The 20813-nt window shown below is 40.8% G+C and overlaps 1 protein-coding gene across 5 annotated transcripts in view; it reads left to right on the top strand.

Annotated features, from left to right (window-relative positions):
• Window positions 1–20813, top strand: part of trak1a (trafficking protein, kinesin binding 1a) — a 131722-nt gene that overhangs the window by 73337 nt on the left and 37572 nt on the right. For all 5 annotated transcript variants that reach the window (XM_034175336.1, XM_034175335.1, XM_034175333.1 and 2 more), the window contains 4 exons: window positions 19461–19537; window positions 19762–19878; window positions 19966–20066; window positions 20446–20554. In XM_034175336.1, coding sequence (XP_034031227.1) covers window positions 19487–19537; window positions 19762–19878; window positions 19966–20066; window positions 20446–20554 — 378 coding nt within the window. In that variant the 5' untranslated portion in view covers window positions 19461–19486. The remainder of the gene's footprint in view (window positions 1–19460; window positions 19538–19761; window positions 19879–19965; window positions 20067–20445; window positions 20555–20813) is intronic.

Below are 20813 nucleotides of genomic sequence, written 5' to 3'. Positions count from 1 at the left end.
CCACTGCAACCAGTTACAGAAAGCAAATTTATATGACGTCCAACAATATAAAATCTGTTGTTGTTCTTACAGTTTAAAGCCAGTTTGTGGAGCTGCTCCACATTGGTCAAGGTGCATGACTGACGCGTGTCTGTTCGTCTCTTTAGTTGTTGAAGAAACCCACAGTGTAAACCGCTTTTATTCTGCTGGCATGGCTTAGCATCATGTTTTCCTGGGGAGATAACGTATGTACAGAAGTATTTACAGTTGTGCTCAAATTTTACATACCCTGGCAGATTTTTTTTTTTTTTTACCTTTTTCAGAGAATATGAATAACCCAAAATCTTTTCTTTTCACTCATGGTTAGTGGTTGGGTGAAGCCATTTATTGTCATACAACTGTGTTTACTCTTTTTAAATCATAATGAGAGCAGAAACTACCCAAATGACCCTGATCAAACGTTTACATCCCTCTGTTCTTAATACCGTGTGTTGCCCCCTTTAACATCAGCTTGGACAGCTTGGAGTCTTTTATGGTCATTGTGGATGAAGCTCTCTGATGGTAAAGCTGCCACTGAATATGTCTTGCACTTTATTTACATCAATTACGAAGAAATACAAACAGTATGGCACTCTGTGGTAAATCTATGTGGAGTAGACAGTTCTCAAAAACGGAGTGACTGTGCAAGAAGAAGAGTGAGGAAACGCTAAAGAGACAAAAACCATTTTTGTACCAGGCTGTAAACATGTTTATTTTTGCTCTAAATTTGGACATTTTAACATGGGTTTCTATGGCAATGTGCTTCTTTCTGGAGCCAACCTCAAGAGGCCAGTCAAGGAACTGCAACTTTTTCCTTCTTCTGGGCTTCATTTTAGATGTCTTTTGCTTACAGTTTGGAAAAAAAAATCATCAGATTAATTTATTAATTAATTAATTTACTTTAATTAATATTATAAGAAGAAACCTCAAGCAGACTAAACTCAGTGGGGTGATCATCTGTTATGGCCATTATAAAAAAGTACAACACAGGATGATCAGAACACACAGTGACAGAAATGTTGCAGGTAAACAGCTGCGTACAGTCCACTGTTCACTCTGACTGGATGGTTGACAAAGACAATTAAGACCTGAGTCCCACTAAGATAGACTGCATTAGAAACTCAGCGACTATATCGATACCAGATGACTCATTGAAATTGAACTTTGTATTTGTATGTAACTGTCTCTTGTTGGAACCATTCATGGAGGAATTGTTTTTTTTTTTTTTCCTTTTTAGTTATTCTGTGAAGGGTTAAGCATTATATTTGTGTTGTCATGTGTGAAATCTCGTTAGCAGACATAAAGTAAACTAGCAGACCTTTGTTTGCCTGTTTCCACACACATGCATGTCTGCTGTTGGTGGTCACCATGGTTTGTTCAGTTTGAGGTAATCTGAACTGGTGCAGCAAACATCGGGCCGTTAGACCAGGCCCAACCTGGAAAAGAATCAATACCACAGGTCAGTTATACAGAGTGGATGAAACAAGTGTCCACAGCCACGGTCCTGTACAGCTGACATGGAGGTGTGGACAAACACATTGTCATGATCGAGGTGGAGGGTGGACTTTTTTCTGGTTCCGGAGCACAGCGGTGTTCTGCTGTATCTGTTAGCTGTTTGAACTGAGCTGTTTGAGTTCTGTGAATTAACAGTCTTTTTCAAGACTTTTTTACTTTTTTTTACTTTTTCACCGTGCTCCAACGCCTAAAGAAGACCTCTAACGGTCGAAGCATCGCGACGGAGCTCTTTTATCAGCTAACCTTCATCAGCGTTGGCAAGCTAACTAGCTTGCTAACGCTTTTGTTTTTATTTTTATTTTATTTTTTAGCACTGTTGTCGTGCTGCTCCACAGCCTGTTCAGTGGATTTTTATTTTATTTTTTGGCGCTGTTGTCGTGCGTTGCCTGTGCTGCTCCACAGCCTGTTCAGTGGATTTTTATTTTATTTTTTGGCGCTGTTGTCGTGCGTTGCCTGTGCTGCTCCACAGCCTGTCCAGTGGATTTTTAGTTTTTACCACTGTTGTCGTGTGTTACCTGTGCTGCTCCACAGCCTGTCCAGTGGATTTTTATTTTATTTTTAGCACTGTTGTCGTGTGTTACCTGTGCTGCTCCACAGCCTGTTCAGTGGATTTTTATTTTATTTTTAGCACTGTTGTCGTGCGTTACCTGTGCTGTTCCACAGCCTGTCCAGTGGATTTTTATTTTATTTTTTACCACTGTTGTCGTGTGTTACCTGTGCTGCTCCACAGCCTGTTCAGTGGATTTTTGTTTTGTTTTTTGGCACTGTTGTCGTGTGTTACCTGTGCTGCTCCACAGCCTGTCCAGTGGATTTTTATTTTATTTTTTACCACTGTTGTCGTGTGTTACCTGTGCTGCTCCGCAGCCTGTCCAGTGGATTTTTATTTTATTATTTTTTTTTATTTTTTTATTTTTTTTTTAGCACTGTTGTCGTGCGTTACCTGTGCTGCTCCACAGCCTGTCCAGTGGATTTTTATTTTATTTTTTAGCACTGTTGTCGTGCGTTACCTGTGCTGCTCCACAGCCTGTCCAGTGGATTTTGATTTTTATTTTATTTTTTGGGCGCTGTTGTCGTGCGTTACCTGTGCTGCTCCACAGCCTGTCCAGTGGATTTTTATTTAGCGCTGTTGTCGTGCGTTACCTGTGCTGCTCCACAGCCTGTCTAGTGGATTTTTATTTTGTTTTAGCACTGTTGTCGTGCGTTGCCTGTGCTGCTCCACAGCCTGTCCAGTGGATTTTTATTTGTATTTTATTTTTTAGCACTGTTGTTGTGCGTTACCTGTGCTGCTCCACAGCCTGTCCAGTGGATTTTTATTTTTATTTTATTTTATTTTTTAGCACTGTTGTTGTGCGTTACCTGTGCTGCTCCACAGCCTGTCTAGTGGATTTTTATTTTATTTTAGCACTGTTGTCGTGCGTTACCTGTGCTGCTCCACAGCCTGTCTAGTGGATTTTTATTTTGTTTTAGCACTGTTGTCGTGCGTTACCTGTGCTGCTCCACAGCCTGTCCAGTGGATTTTGATTTTGATTTTATTTTTTTTGGCACTGTTGTCGTGTGTTACCTGTGCTGCTCCACAGCCTGTCTAGTGGATTTTTATTTTATTTTTTACCACTGTTGTCGTGTGTTACCTGTGCTGCTCCGCAGCCTGTCCAGTGGATTTTTATTTTATTATTTTATTTTATTTATTTATTTATTTATTTATTTTTTTATCACTGTTGTCGTGCGTTACCTGTGCTGCTCCACAGCCTGTCCAGTGGATTTTTATTTTATTTTTTAGCACTGTTGTCGTGCGTTACCTGTGCTGCTCCACAGCCTGTCCAGTGGATTTTTATTTTATTTTTTACCACTGTTGTCGTGCGTTACCTGTGCTGCTCCACAGCCTGTCCAGTGGATTTTGATTTTTATTTTATTTTTTTGGGCGCTGTTGTCGTGCGTTACCTGTGCTGCCCCACAGCCTGTCCAGTGGATTTTTATTTAGCGCTGTTGTCGTGCGTTACCTGTGCTGCTCCACAGCCTGTCTAGTGGATTTTATTTTGTTTTAGCACTGTTGTCGTGCGTTGCCTGTGCTGCTCCACAGCCTGTCCAGTGGATTTTTATTTTTATTTTTTTTTTTTTTTAGCACTGTTGTTGTGCGTTACCTGTGCTGCTCCACAGCCTGTCCAGTGGATTTTTATTTTGTTTTAGCACTGTTGTTGTGCGTTACCTGTGCTGCTCCACAGCCTGTCTAGTGGATTTTTATTTTGTTTTAGCACTGTTGTCGTGCGTTACCTGTGCTGCTCCACAGCCTGTCTAGTGGATTTTTATTTTGTTTTAGCACTGTTGTTGTGCGTTACCTGTGCTGCTCCACAGCCTGTCTAGTGGATTTTATTTTGTTTTAGCACTGTTGTTGTGCGTTACCTGTGCTGCTCCACAGCCTGTCTAGTGGATTTCTATTTTGTTTTAGCACTGTTGTTGTGCGTTACCTGTGCTGCTCCACAGCCTGTCTAGTGGATTTTTATTTTGTTTTAGCACTGTTGTCGTGCGTTGCCTGTGCTGCTCCACAGCCTGTCCAGTGGATTTTTATTTTTATTTTATTTTATTTTTTAGCACTGTTGTTGTGCGTTACCTGTGCTGCTCCACAGCCTGTCTAGTGGATTTTTATTTTATTTTAGCACTGTTGTCGTGCGTTACCTGTGCTGCTCCACAGCCTGTCTAGTGGATTTTTATTTTGTTTTAGCACTGTTGTCGTGCGTTGCCTGTGCTGCTCCACAGCCTGTCCAGTGGATTTTTATTTTTATTTTATTTTATTTTTTAGCACTGTTGTTGTGCGTTACCTGTGCTGCTCCACAGCCTGTCTAGTGGATTTTTATTTTATTTTAGCACTGTTGTCGTGCGTTACCTGTGCTGCTCCACAGCCTGTCTAGTGTCGGATTCCCTGTTTGGGAATCCGCTAGCTTAGCGTAGCTACTAGCTCTTAGCCGTTTTAGCATGGCGGCTTCTCCTGTCTCTCCCGTACTTTTCTGCTCTGGGTGTGAAATGTTTAGTTATTCCTCGGCCTCTTTTAGCAGTAACGGTACATGTAATAAGTGCAGCTTATTCGTAGCTTTGGAGGCCAGGCTGGGCGAATTGGAGGCTCGGCTCCGCACCGTGGAAAATTCTACAGCTAGCCAGGCCCCTGTAGTCGGTGCGGACCAAGGTAGCTTAGCCGCCGTTAGTTCCCCCCTGGCAGACCCCGTGCAGTCGGGAAGGCAGGCTGACTGGGTGACTGTGAGGAGGAAGCGTAGCCCTAAACAGAAGCCCCGTGTACACCGTCAACCCGTTCACATCTCTAACCGTTTTTCCCCACTCGACGATACACTCGCCGAGGATCAAACTCTGGTTATTGACGACTCTGTTTTGAGAAATGTGAAGTTAGCGACACCAGCAACCATTGTCAATTGTCTTCCGGGGGCCAGAGCAGGCGACATCGAAGGACATTTGAAATTGCTGGCTAAGGCTAAGCGTAAATTTGGTAAGATTGTAATTCACGTCGGCAGTAATGACACTCGGTTACGCCAATCGGAGGTCACTAAAATTAACATTGAATCGGTGTGTAACTTTGCAAAAACAATGTCGGACTCTGTTGTTTTCTCTGGGCCCCTCCCCAATCAGACCGGGAGTGACATGTTTAGCCGCATGTTCTCCTTGAATTGCTGGCTGTCTGAGTGGTGTCCAAAAAATGAGGTGGGCTTCATTGATAATTGGCAAAGCTTCTGGGGAAAACCTGGTCTTGTTAGGAGAGACGGCATCCATCCCACTTTAGAGGGAGCAGCTCTCATTTCTAGAAATCTGGCCAATTTTTTGGGATCCTCCAAACTGTGACTGTCCAGCGTTGGGACCAGGAGGCAGAGCTGTGGTCTTATACACCTCTCTGCAGCTTCTCTCCCCCTGCCATTACCCCATCCCCGTAGAGACGGTGCCTGCTCCCAGACCACCAATAACTAGCAAAAATCTATTTAAGCATAAAAATTCAAAAAGAAAAAATAATATAGCACCTTCAATTGCACCACAGACTAAAACAGTTAAATGTGGTCTATTAAACATTAGGTCTCTTTCTTCTAAGTCCCTGTTGGTAAATGATATAATAATTGATCAACGTATTGATTTATTCTGCCTAACAGAAACTTGGTTACAGCAGGATGAATATGTTAGTTTAAATGAGTCAACACCCCCGAGTCACACTAACTGTCAGAATGCTCGTAGCACGGGCCGGGGCGGAGGATTAGCAGCAATCTTCCATTCCAGCTTATTAATTAATCAAAAACCTAGACAGAGCTTTAATTCATTTGAAAGCTTGTCTCTTAGTCTTGTCCATCCAAATTGGAAGTCCCAAAAACCAGTTTTATTTGTTATTATCTATCGTCCACCTGGTCGTTACTGTGAGTTTCTCTGTGAATTTTCAGACCTTTTGTCTGACTTAGTGCTTAGCTCAGATAAGATAATTATAGTGGGCGATTTTAACATCCACACAGATGCTGAGAATGACAGAGTCTAATAATAGATTAAATGCAGTGTTGAGGCTATCGGCTTTGCTCAAAAAGTAAATGAGTCCACCCACCACTTTAATCATATTTTAGATCTTGTTCTGACTTATGGTATGGAAATAGAAGACTTAACAGTATTCCCTGAAAACTCCCTTTTGTCTGATAATTTTTTAATAACATTTACATTTACCCTGATGGACTACCCTGCAGTGGGGAATAAGTTTCATTACACTAGAAGTCTTTCAGAAAGCGCTGTAACTAGGTTTAAGGATATGATTCCTTCTTTATGTTCTCTAATGTCATATACCAACACAGAGCAGAGTAGCTACCTAAACTCTGTAAGGGAGTTAGAGTATCTTGTCAATAGTTTTACATCCTCATTGAAGACAACTTTGGATGCTGTAGCTCCTCTGAAAAAGAGAGCTTTAAATCAGAAGTGTCTGACTCCGTGGTATAACTCACAAACTCGTAGCTTAAAGCAGATAACCCGTAAGTTGGAGAGGAAATGGCGTCTCACTAATTTAGAAGATCTTCACTTAGCCTGGAAAAAGAGTTTGTTGCTCTATAAGAAAGCCCTTCGTGAAGCTAGGACATCTTTCTACTCATCACTAATTGAAGAAAATAAGAACAACCCCAGGTTTCTTTTCAGCACTGTAGCCAGGCTGACAAAGAGTCAGAGCTCTATTGAGCTGAGTATTCCATTAACTTTAACTAGTAATGACTTCATGACTTTCTTTGCTAACAAAATTTTGACTATTAGAGAAAAAATTACTCATAACCATCCCAAAGATGTATCGTTATCTTTGGCTGCTTTCAGTGATGCCGGTATTTGGTTAGACTCTTTCTCTCCGATTGTTCTGTCTGAGTTATTTTCATTAGTTACTTCATCCAAACCATCAACATGCTTATTAGACCCCATTCCTGCCAGGCTGCTCAAGGAAGTCCTGCCATTATTTAATGCTTCAATCTTAAATATGATCAATCTATCTTTGTTAGTTGGTTATGTACCACAGGCCTTTAAGGTGGCAGTAATTAAACCATTACTTAAAAAGCCATCACTTGACCCAGCTATCTTAGCTAATTATAGGCCAATCTCCAACCTTCCTTTTCTCTCAAAGATTCTTGAGAGGGTAGTTGTAAAACAGCTAACTGATCACCTGCAGAGGAATGGTCTATTTGAAGAGTTTCAGTCAGGTTTTAGAATTCATCATAGTACAGAAACAGCATTAGTGAAGGTTACAAATGATCTTCTTATGGCTTCGGACAGTGGACTTATCTCTGTGCTTGTTCTGTTGGATCTCAGTGCTGCTTTTGATACTGTTGACCATAAAATTTTATTACAGAGATTAGAGCATGTCATAGGTATTAAAGGCATTGCGCTGCGGTGGTTTGAATCATATTTGTCTAATAGATTACAGTTTGTTCATGTAAATGGGGAATCTTCTTCACAGACTAAAGTTAATTATGGAGTTCCACAAGGTTCTGTGCTAGGACCAATTTTATTCACTTTATACATGCTTCCCTTGGGCAGTATTATTAGACGGTATTGCTTAAATTTTCATTGTTACGCAGATGATACCCAGCTTTATCTATCCATGAAGCCAGAGGATACGCACCAATTAGCTAAACTGCAGGATTGTCTTACAGACATAAAGACATGGATGACCTCTAATTTCCTGCTTTTAAACTCAGATAAAACTGAAGTTATTGTACTTGGCCCCACAAATCTTAGAAGCATGGTGTCTAACCAGATCGTTACTCTGGATGGCATTTCCCTGATCTCTAGTAATACTGTGAGAAATCTTGGAGTTATTTTTGATCAGGATATGTCATTCAAAGCGCATATTAAACAAATATGTAGGACTGCCTTTTTGCATTTACGCAATATCTCTAAAATCAGAAAGGTCTTGTCTCAGAGTGATGCTGAAAAACTAATTCATGCATTTGTTTCCTCTAGGCTGGACTATTGTAATTCATTATTATCAGGTTGTCCTAAAAGTTCCCTAAAAAGCCTTCAGTTGGTTCAGAATGCTGCAGCTAGAGTACTGACGGGGACTAGCAGGAGAGAGCATATCTCACCCGTGTTGGCCTCCCTTCATTGGCTTCCTGTTAATGCTAGAATAGAATTTAAAATTCTTCTTCTTACTTATAAGGTTTTGAATAATCAGGTCCCATCTTATCTTAGGGACCTCATAGTACCATATTACCCCATTAGAGCGCTTCGCTCTCAGACTGCGGGCTTACTTGTAGTTCCTAGGGTTTGTAAGAGTAGAATGGGAGGCAGAGCCTTCAGCTTTCAGGCTCCTCTCCTGTGGAACCAGCTCCCAATTCAGATCAGGGAGACAGATACCCTCTCTACTTTTAAGATTAGGCTTAAAACGTTCCTTTTCGCTAAGGCTTATAGTTAGGGCTGGATCGGGTGACCCTGGACCATCCCTTGGTTATGTTGCTTTAGACGTAGACTGTGTTTCATAATTATTGTATGGCCTTGCCTTGCAATGTGGAGCGCCTTGGGGCAACTGTTTGTTGTGATTTGGCGCTATACAAGAAAAAGTTGATTGAGTTGATTGATCGAGGAACACACATCAGGGTTTACCCTTGATATTCTTCTCAAGAGACTGAGACATCAGCGGTGTTTCCTCCCCATGGACTCCAGGGCCGTATCAGTGAAGCAGCCTAGGGCTAAAAATAGCTCCTAGTGACATTCTAAGAAAAATCTTAGAATTCCTTGAATTCTTAGACATTTCTTAGAATTTTCCCATAGTAAGATGAAAGTTGTCACCTTAAGCCTTAAGAGAGCTCCTAAGGGACCTAACTGGTAAGAGTAGGGAGGAGGAGTTTTAAGGAGCCTAAGAGTGTCTTAAGCAGAAGAGATGTCAGATAAGACGGAAAGGAAGCGGAGATATTCTCCATATGACGAGGTTCGAGTTGTGAGTCACAATATCATGACAAAATTACAACATTATTAACTCTGTGACAATAGCTTGCAAATAGATCATTTTTATGTTACGGTTTCTCAGGAATTCAGTTTTGCAGTGTAAAATACAAACTCTCTAACCAGTTAAGTGCTACAAGCCTTAACTTACAGATACTTTTATGAAGTTTTAATAATTCCGTATGTGAAAATAACAGAAATAGCACTCAATAAATGAGATTTAACATGCTTTCATTATTTTCAGATGAAGTAATCTTCAAACATAACCTACCAGAGTTCACATTCATCACATAGAAGGTCAGTCAAGTCTAAGATCAGCCAGGGCTTGCTGATGCAAGATCTTCATTTTATGTGATATGGACCTCTCCACTAAACATTAAGAAGTACCATTTTTTATTATGAAATTTTTTTTCACACATTGGTCGCAAAGTTTTGACTCTGAATTCGAACAATGTCATATGTAGGATGACAGTGAGTCAGTAACACACGACTGGCTTGATCTACGTAATTATTTTACATTAATTTAATGTCTTAATGTATTTATAAATTGTTTAGGTTCTTGTTATCATATATACATACTATTAACATTATTGTTATTATTATCGCTATTATTATTATTATTTTCTTTTATTATTCTATTTTGTCATTTGATTCACAATGGAAATATAAGTGTTTTCACTTTCTTGTGTCATGCTTGTATTTTTAACATATTTATGATAATATTATATACTTACAATAAACTTACTAAATAAACTGATGCACATTTTTAATATATAACTATTCGGCATGTGAATGACGGTCGGTTCAAAATGTGTAACAATTCATTTAATTTTCCTGAATTTCATCATCATAACATTAAGTTATTATCACGATTACATGTCTTAATGCAGTTCAGGTTATATGATCAGTTGATTTCACTGTCCGTTTATGACTAGGAGGGTGGAGCGCTTTTGTTTTTTTATTTCTGTTCCCCTTTCCATGACAACCAATCACAACTATTAGAGGACTGCATCATACCTAGCAACAGGGTCAACACTGCCTCCTCACAATGATAGGAGTTTCTGTCCCCTCCTTGCTCAGACTTGCTCTCAGACACCTGCTGACTCACTCTTAAGCTAAGATTTCTTGCCAGAAAATTTTTGGCTAAGTTAGGACAGGACTTTAAGTTGCTTTGTGGATACAGCCCTGGTCTTTTTTTTTCCTTTTTTGACTCCATGAATGGTGATTGTAGTTCAGAGGGTGGAGCGGGTTGGTTAACTGAAGCTCTGGTTGTTGGTGCACTGACTTCATCTCGCCTTTGTGTCACAAGACACAAATAAGCCACTGAGACCCAACAAGACAATGAGACTGCTGCTTCCTAGTTCAGACTTAATCAGAAAGATCATCTGACTTAAAAAAAAAAAAAAAAAAAAAAAAAAAAAACTTTTTTGGCCAAAACCACAAAGCACATCAACCTGTACATCTAAGTGAAGATGGATGTAAAAAAAAGTCTAATTATTGAAGTACAGTACATCTTGCAGAAAACCTTTGAGTATATTCATATTGATCATATTTTCTTGTCTGTTCTTTTCAATCTCTGAATTAGTTACCTTTTTACCTTTTACCCACTTTGTCCATATTTTCCTCAAATGTTACAGTGCAGTTCTACCTACATGGGCATTTTTCAGATGCTCTACAGCATACTTATCTTACAAAATATTTAACAGTGACAGTGATACAGTAGACCACACAAACTGCAGACATGACTTCATTGATTCCTCTTCGAACCAACATGGGGACAAGAGTCAAACCTATTTTGTAACAAGACCTGCTTGGCTGCTCCACACAGTCAGGATTGAGATGCATCTCGATGTCGCAGCTAATGAGAGTCTTGATTTTTGGATGTCCCTTTCTCATTTGGTGAGGAGATTCCCACTATGGATAAAATCCATGTATCTGAAAGCGCCTGTGCACAGACTTCAGCTCTTAAGCAGGATCCAACAACATGAAGCTCATCATTTCATAATAAGCCAAACCCATTGAAGCCATGGGGAAGTCCATGTGTTGTTTCTTTCCAATAGGAACACGCTACTTGTGTTATTTGATTATATGAAAATGTGGGTTTTACTTTCAGCAACTCTGTTTTGCATTTGTGGCGGCCTGTGTCTTATCAATGCTGTTTACTGTCCTGGGATGATGTTTTTTTCTAAATAGGAAGAAAATAACTTTCAAAGGATATTAAAGTATTTATTTGTTATTTGTCAGGGACAATTTTGTGGTACTCAACAGTACCACAAAACATGCAGCACATGACGCATATGTAAGACGTTTAACTTGAGCTAATTTGTAATCGTGGTCGGGTTTTAAAGTAAAACACAAAGTAACATGCAGAACGGAACAGGTGGCAGTAACCCACCTCGGACTGGTGTCCCATCCAAGGTGGCTAAGTAAAGGCACCAATGGCCCTCAGAGCCTGAGTAGGACTTTGTTGTTGCTCTTCTTCTCCAAGGGTGTGGTCCTTCACTGTGCCACTATCTGAATTTAATATTTAACCCTTTTCAAAGATTAAATTGGTTTATATGTTGCTGCCTGTGAGTCAGTATTTAACTCTTTATGTGTGGTGGGTGTGTATTTCTCTGGAAGCAAGCATGATTTATTGAAGGATAAGATTTCTTTTTTTTATGGCCCTGTGCATATCAAAACAGTGCTGGCAATCAGGGATCTCAGTGCTCTACTTGTGACTGTTGATTCATTGTGAGAAAGGTTGTAAAACAATTACATTTTGCTTCAGAGTGAAAATAAGAGGAGAGAAATTTGCCCTTTTTTACCCTCAGTGCAAGTTTTATAAGATAAATATAGTATTTTACTTGTCTTTTACGTATTTAAGGAAAAAAACATCCATATTGAATAGCAGACACAAAAACTGATGCAAATAGAAAAGTTGAAATGCCTTGCAGCCATTATCGATCAGAAAGTTGACATTGAAGACACTGAAGAGTGTGTGCGCTTCCAATTTAATGTTGCACATCTAGAAGAGCTGATGCCATTGGCCCCGTGTCCATGTAGTATCTTTTTATTTATTTATTTATTTTATTGTCCCCGAGTACCAGTGTCTCTTTTTTTAATACAATCAGTGCATTCAGAACGTATTCACAGCGCTTCACTTTTTCCACATTTTATGTTACAGCCTTATCTACTTAGCATCTTCCCCAGCTTTGTATTATTAGTTATTTATCGTGTTTATTCTGTTCCATTTTACTTTGTCACTTTGTTTCTTTTCCTACTTTAGCCATCGTCCATTTCCATTCTTGTTTTGTTCAGCCAGCTTGTGTTTTCATTGTTTATCACTTGTTTATTTTGTTCTCATTATCTGCTGCGCTTTTGTGTCAGGTTTTGTTAATCACTGAGTCATTGTTTTCTTATAGTTTGTTTAACCTCTTTGTCTTCTTAGTCAGTTCTTATTTAGTTTAGCTTTAGTATTTATTTTCCATTTATTCTCTGGTTAGTTTTCATGCTTATGTCCGGTTCATTGGTTCTTAGCCGGTTTAGCATGGCGGCTTCTCCTGTCTCTCCCGCACTTTTCTGCTCTGGGTGTGAAATGTTTAGTTATTCCTCGGCCTCCTTTAGCAGTAATGGTACTTGTAATAAGTGTAGCTTATTCGTAGCTTTGGAGGCCAGGCTGGCCGAATTGGAGACTTGGCTCCGCACCGTGGAAAATTCTACAGCTAGCCAGACCCCTGTAGTCGGTGCGGACCAAGGTAGCTTAGCCGCCGTTAGTTTCCCTCTGGCAGATCCCGAGCAGCCGGAAAGCAGGCCGACTGGGTGACTGTGAGGAGGAAGCGTAGTCCTAAACAGAAGCCCCGTGTACACCGCCAACCCGTTCACATTTCTAACCGTTTTTCCCCACTCGATGACACACCCGCCGAGGAACAAACACCAGCAATCATAGTCAATTGTCTTCCGGGGGCCAGAGCAGGCGACATTGAAGGAAATTTGAAACTGCTGGCTAAGGCTAAGCGTAAATTTGGTAAGATTGTAATTCACGTCGGCAGTAATGACACCCGGTTACGCCAATCGGAGGTCACCAAAATTAATATTGAATCGGTGTGTAACTTTGCAAAAACAATGTCGGACTCTGTAGTTTTCTCTGGGCCCCTCCCCAATCGGACCGGGAGTGACATGTTTAGCCGCATGTTCTCCTTGAATTGCTGGCTGTCTGAGTGGTGTCCAAAAAATGAGGTGGGCTTCATAGATAATTGGCAAAGCTTCTGGGGAAAACCTGGTCTTGTTAGGAGAGATGGCATCCATCCCACTTTGGATGGAGCAGCTCTCATTTCTGGAAAACTGGCCAATTTTCTTAAATCCTCCAAACTGTGACTATCCAGGGTTGGGACCAGGAAGCAGAGTTGTAGTCTTACACACCTCTCTGCAGCTTCTCTCCCCCTGCCATCCCCTCATTACCCCATCCCCGTAGAGACGGTGTCTGCTCCCAGACTACCAATAACCAGCAAAAATCTATTTAAGCATAAAAATTCAAAAACAAAAAATATAGCACCTTCAACTGCACCACAGACTAAAACAGTTAAATGTGGTCTATTAAACATTAGGTCTCTCTCTTCTAAGTCCCTGTTAGTAAATGATATAATAATTGATCAACATATTGATTTATTCTGCCTTACAGAAACCTGGTTACAGCAGGATGAATATGTTAGTTTAAATGAGTCAACACCCCCGAGTCACACTAACTGCCAGAATGCTCGTAGCACGGGCCGAGGCGGAGGATTAGCAGCAATCTTCCATTCCAGCTTATTAATTAATCAAAAACCCAGACAGAGCTTTAATTCATTTGAAAGCTTGACTCTTAGTCTTGTCCATCCAAATTGGAAGTCCCAAAAACCGGTTTTATTTGTTGTTATCTATCGTCCTCCTGGTCGTTACTGTGAGTTTCTCTGTGAATTTTCAGAACTTTTGTCTGACTTAATGCTTAGCTCAGATAAGATAATTATAGTGGGCGATTTTAACATCCACACAGATGCTGAGAATGACAGCCTCAACACTGCATTTAATCTATTATTAGACTCAGTTGGCTTTGCTCAAAATGTAAATGAGTCCACCCACCACTTTAATCATATCTTAGATCTTGTTCTGACTTATGGTATGGAAATTGAAGACTTAACAGTATTCCCTGAAAACTCCCTTCTGTCTGATCATTTCTTAATAACATTTACATTTACTCTGATGGACTACCCAGCAGTGGGGAATAAGTTTCATTACACTAGAAGTCTTTCAGAAAGCGCTGTAACTAGGTTTAAGGATATGTTTCCTTCTTTATGTTCCCTAATTCCATATACCAACACAGTGCAGAGTAGCTACCTAAACTCTGTAAGTGAGATAGAGTATCTCATCAATAGTTTTACATCCTCATTGAAGACAACTTTGGATGCTGTAGCTCCTCTGAAAAAGAGAGCTTTAATTCAGAAGTGCCTGACTCGGTGGTATAACTCACAAACTCACAGCTTAAAGCAGATAACCCGTAAGTTGGAGAGGAAATGGCGTCTCACTAATTTAGAAGATATTCACTTAGCCTGGAAAAAGAGTCTGTTGCTCTATAAAAAAGCCCTACTTAAAGCTAGGACATCTTACTACTCATCACTAATTGACGAGAAAATAAGAACAACCCCAGGTTTCTTTTCAGCACTGTAGCCAGGCTGACAAAGAGTCAGAGCTCTATTGAGCCAAGTATTCCTTTAACTTTAACTAGTAATGACTTCATGACTTTCTTTGCTAACAAAATTTTAACTATTAGAGAAAAAATTACTCATAACCATCCCAAAGACGTATCGTTATCCTTGGCTGCTTTCAGTGATGCCGGTATTTGGTTAGACTCTTTCTCTCAGATTGTTCTGTCTGAGTTATTTTCATTAGTTACTTCATCCAAACCATCAACATGTCTATTAGACCCCATTCCTACCAGGCTGCTCAAGGAAGCCCTACCATCATTTAATGCTTCGATCTTAAATATGATCAATCTATCTTTATTAGTTGGCTATGTACCACAGGCTTTTAAGGTGGCAGTAATTAAACCATTACTTAAAAAGCCATCACTTGACCCAGCTATCTTAGCTAATTATAGGCCAATCTCCAACCTTCCTTTTCTCTCAAAAATTCTTGAAAGGGTAGTTGTAAAACAGCTAACTGATCATCTGCAGAGGAATGGTCTATTTGAAGAGTTTCAGTCAGGTTTTAGAATTCATCATAGTACAGAAACAGCATTAGTGAAGGTTACAAATGATCTTCTTATGGCCTCAGACAATGGACTCATCTCTGTGCTTGTTCTGTTAGACCTCAGTGCTGCTTTTGATACTTTTGACCATAAAATTTTATTACAGAGATTAGAGCATGCCATAGGTATTAAAGGCATTGCGCTGCGGTGGTTTGAATCATACTTATCTAATAGATTACAGTTTGTTCATGTAAATGGGGAATCTTCTTCACAGACTAAGGTTAATTATGGAGTTCCACAAGGTTCTGTGCTAGGACCAATTTTATTCACTTTATACATGCTTCCCTTAGGCAGTATTATTAGACGGCATTGCTTAAATTTTCACTGTTACGCAGATGATACCCAGCTTTATCTATCCATGAAGCCAGAGGACACACACCAATTAGCTAAACTGCAGGATTGTCTTACAGACATAAGGACATGGATGACCTCTAATTTCCTGCTTTTAAACTCAGATAAAACTGAAGTTATTGTACTTGGCCCCACAAATCTTAGAAACATGGTGTCTAACCAGATCCTTACTCTGGATGGCATTACCCTGACCTCTAGTAATACTGTGAGAAATCTTGGAGTCATTTTTGATCAGGATATGTCATTCAAAGCGCATATTAAACAAATATGTAAGACTGCTTTTTTGCATTTACGCAATATCTCTAAAATTAGAAAGGTCTTGTCTCAGAGTGATGCTGAAAAACTAATTCATGCATTTATTTCCTCTAGGCTGGACTATTGTAATTCATTATTATCAGGTTGTCCTAAAAGTTCCCTGAAAAGCCTTCAGTTAATTCAAAATGCTGCAGCTAGAGTACTGACGGGGACTATAAGGAGAGAGCATATCTCACCCATATTGGCATCTCTTCATTGGCTTCCTGTTAATTCTAGAATAGAATTTAAAATTCTTCTTCTTACTTATAAGGTTTTGAATAATCAGGTCCCTTCTAATATTAGGGACCTCATAGTACCATATCACCCCAATAGAGCGCTTCGCTCTCAGACTGCAGGCTTACTTGTAGTTCCTAGGGTTTGTAAGAGTAGAATGGGAGGCAGAGCCTTCAGCTTTCAGGCTCCTCTCCTGTGGAACCAGCTCCCAATTCGGATCAGGGAGACAGACACCCTCTCTACTTTTAAGATTAGGCTTAAATCTTTCCTTTTTGCTAAAGCTTATAGTTAGGGCTGGATCAGGTGACCCTGAACCATCCTTTAGTTATGCTGCTATAGACTTAGACTGCTAGGGGGTTCTCATAATGCACTGAGTGTTTCTTTCTCTTTTTGCTCTGTATGCACCACTCTGCATTTAATCATTAGTGATTGATCTCTGCTCCCCTCCACAGCATGTCTTTTTCCTGGTTCTCTCCCTCAGCCCCAACCAGTCCCAGCAGAAGACTGCCCCTCCCTGAGCCTGGTTCTGCTGGAGGTTTCTTCCTGTTAAAAGGGAGTTTTTCCTTCCCACTGTCGCCAAGTGCTTGCTCACAGGGGGTCGTTTTGACCATTGGGGTTTTTACGTAATTATTGTATGGCCTTGCCTTACAATATAAAGCGCTTTGGGGCAACTGTTTGTTGTGATTTGGCGCTATATAAATAAAATTGATTGATTGATTGATTGTATATTTTATTCTGTCCTCGGTTTCTGTTTTAGCTCAGTTCATAGTTTCCTGTTTCCCTCACACCCATCCGATTATGTTCTCACATCGCTGCACCTGCCTCGTGTCTTTGTCTTTCACTTTGTTTCTGTCTGCTTTGTGTTTTCATTCACTCACGCTCTTGGCACCTGTTCACATATCTTTGTCTTTTCTTCACTCCACCTTGTGTTGTCCTCCCTCACTGTCTTGCACCATGCTTTATCTTTGTTCACTAGCCACGCCCCCTTTCTAGATTGTTCCTTCATGTGCACCATAACACCTGCTTCACATTACCCTAATTTGTTTGCTCCTTATTTAAACCATCACAGTCTCACAGCTTACCACCAGTTTGTTGTCGCTTCTTGCACACATTCCAGCCTTTTGTTCTCAGTCGTGTTTTTGCCAAGCTGTGTACCGATTATTGCTCTGTTCTCCTCGACCACGCCTTTGGACTCGTTTGCTCGTGCCTGGCCCCTGCTTGATCATGACTGCGTTTTTGTCCAACCCCAATTGTACCTCTACTCCGCTGCTTGACCACCTGTGCACCGAACCTAAACCTGGAATAAAGACCATGTTTTTTTCCTACTCCTGCGCCAAGTCTGGGAGTCTGCTTTGCAGGTCCGGTCGCTACGGTTGCTGGACAGCCGTCCAACCTGACAGATGCACCTTTGGAAGCAATTGCTGCCTCAAGTCTTATTGAATGTGATGCCACAAGCTTGGTGTACCTATCTTTGGGCAGTTTTGCACATTCCTCTTTGCAGCATCTCGCAAGCTCCATCAGGTTGGATGGGGAGTGTCAGTGCACAGCCATTTTCAGATCTCTCCAGAGATGTTCAATCAGATTTATGTCTGGGCTCTGGCTGGGCCACTCAAGCACTTTCACAGAGTTGTCCTGAAGCCACTCCTTTGATATCTTGACTGTGTGCTTAGGGTCATTGTGCTGCTGAAAGATGAACTGTCACCCCAGTCTGAGGTCAAGAGCGCTCTGGAGCAGGTTTTCATCCAGGGTGTCTTTGTACATTGCTGCATTCATCTTTCCCTCATTCCTGACTAGTCTCCCAGTTCCTGCTGCTGAAAAACTTCCCCACAGCATGATGCTGCCACCACCATGCTTCAATGTAGGGATGGTGCCTGGTTTACTCCAAACATGACACCTGGCATTCACACCAAAGGGTTCAATCTTTATTTCATCAGACCAGAGAATTTTGTTTCTCATGGTCTGAGAGTCCTTCAGGTGCCTTTTGTTCTCATCTCTCTACAGAGGAATGCTGGAGCTCTGAAAGAGTGACCATCGGATTCTTGGCCACCTCCCTGACTAAGGTCCTTCTCCCCAGATCGCTCAGTTTAGATGGGCAGCCAGCTCTACGGAAGAGTCCTGGTGGATCTGAACCTCTTCCATTTACAGATTATGGAGGCCACTGTGCTCATTGGGACCTTCAACGCAGCAGAAATGTTTCTGTACCCTTCCCCAGATTTGTGCCTCGAGACAGTCCTGTCTCAGAGGTCTACAGTCAATTCCTTTGACTTCATGCTTGGTTTCTGGTCTGACTGTCAACTGAGGGACCTTATATGTAGACAGGTGTGTGTCTTTCTAAATCATGTCCAGTCAACTGAGTTTATCCCAGGTGGACTCCAGTTAAGCTGTAGAAAAATCTCAAGGATGATCAGTGGAAACAGGAGGCACCTGAGCTCAATTTTGAGCTTCATGTCAGAGGCTGTGAATACTTATGTACATGTGATTTCTTAGTTTAGTTTTTTAATAAATTTGCAATAATTAAATATTTCTATTTCACATTGTCATTATGCTATATTGTGTGTAGAATTTTGAGGAAAAAAAATTATTTCATCCATTTTGGAATAAGGTCGTAACATCACAAAATGTGGAAAAAGTGAAGCACTGTGAATACTTTACGGATGAACCGTGAATAAATTGCTCTAAATAAGAGTGTAACATATGCAGCAACCTAGAGAAAAATTAGGAACACCACACACCGTGTTCACACTAACCCCACCCCTCAGAAGGCTTCGGCTATTTTGTGTGACTGCTCCGATGAGCTTCAATTTGAAAATCTGACCTTTTAAGCAATGTGCTGTCGCCACAATAGAGACAAAATAATAATAATAACCAATGTGTGGTTGCAGATAGGACAGACTATGTTCCTGCTGAGTGTGAGTGCTTTTATCATCGTATGCATTAAAAGCTAGTCATTAGCTGTTTATTGCTGTTATAGAAACAAACCAAACAAGGAGTGATTTTTTTATTTTTTAAGAAAGTGCTGGGATGAGATACTTCGCTGTGCCTTCTCAGTGCTTTTCTGCTGGAGAGGCGCTACATAGTGCCGCATCACTTCCCACTCTCATACAGTGTTGAACCCTGATCATATTTCTACTGTGGATGGAGTGCATATCCTCTCACCAAACCCTGCTGGTAAATAAAGCTAACATGCATGTTTTTGTTGCTGAAGTGCTGTGAGGAACGCCATCACACATGGAGATAACATGCAAATGTTGCACAGAAAGGAACTAGGATGAGAACCGGCGGTTTAATGTGTGTCAGCTCTATACACTCTCAACTTAAATCTCTCCTGTGTGTCCTTGTGTGTTCACAGTGTTGTGTGCTGACAGAGTGGGCCAGATGACTAAGACCTACAGTGACATTGACGCCGTCACTCGACTGCTGGAGGAAGTAAGTGCGCCTTGATAAGGATCGATAAATACACAGCAGCTCATAATATACAAACAGTGAGGAGGTTTGTCCAAAAGCTGACACTGTAACAATTATGTGGTCTATCCATTAAGTTAATGACACATAAGGATTGAAAGAATCACAGAGTAAAATTAAGCTGCTGTGAGCTTCACAGACCCGTTCCGAGTGTTAATGTTTTTTCAACTCTTATAATACCTATGTAGAAGGAGCGTGACTTGGAGTTAGCAGCTCGCATCGGACAGTCGCTGCTCAAGAAAAACAAAGCTCTCAGTGAGAGGAACGAGCTGCTGGAGGAGCAAGTAGAACACATACGAGAGGAGGTGCACGCCCGTGATTTACTGGAAGAACTCATATTATATATTATTATTCATATTATATGGAAACATTTTCCACATTTGCATGTCTAGGTGTCTCAGCTGCGTCATGACCTTTCCATGAAAGATGAGCTGTTACAGTTTTATACCAGCGCTGCTGAGGAAAGCGAGGGGGAGACCACCACCTCCACACCGTAAGACTGTTTCCTCCTCTCCTTTTCTCCGTGATAACAGAGTGCACAGTGCACTTACACAATAGAGTGTGAACATGAGTCATGTGACAGGAGCTATTATATACAGCTGGTGATACAATCTAAGGCTCTTTTTATTGTTGTTGTTCAGATATTCATCTTTTCAGAACACAAAATATGATTAATTATTCAGCAAATTTGTGAATAGCATGACAGCATATAATGGCCAGACTGGTACTTTAGTTATTGGAATGTGATTTTAGTAATTCTTGTTTTGTGTGTGTGTGTGTGTGTGTGTGTGTGTGTGTGTGTGTGTGTGTGTGTGTGTGTGTGTGTGTGTGTGTGTGTGTGTGTGTGTGTGTGTGTGTGTGTATATTTACAGCGTGCGTCCCAGTGACACTGCTGTATCACCTCCAACCTTTTTCCCCTTGGACTCCTTGCAGAAGAAACTCAAAGATTTAGAAGAAGAAAACAAATCACTGCGATCTGAGGTAAATACACACACACACACACTCTCTCAAATACTCACATTTATACAAGGACACCAGGGGCCTCAGGCCTCATATACAAATACTTGTGTGGGTTTCCTTTTGAAACATAAGGTACACCAAAATCCAGAAACTGGCGTAAGCACAAAAATATTCTGATGTATCAAAATGTGCGTAGGTATGAATCCACACACGTTTGGTTTGTACATCCCACTGAACATGGAATTGAGCGTGGAACCAAACTCCTCCCAGCCACACCCCA

This window comes from Thalassophryne amazonica, chromosome 7 (genome assembly GCF_902500255.1).
Source record: "Thalassophryne amazonica chromosome 7, fThaAma1.1, whole genome shotgun sequence".
NCBI lineage: Eukaryota > Metazoa > Chordata > Actinopteri > Batrachoidiformes > Batrachoididae > Thalassophryne > Thalassophryne amazonica.
Note: the sequence above shows the minus strand (reverse complement) of the source record. Positions and strands in the feature narration are given on the sequence as shown.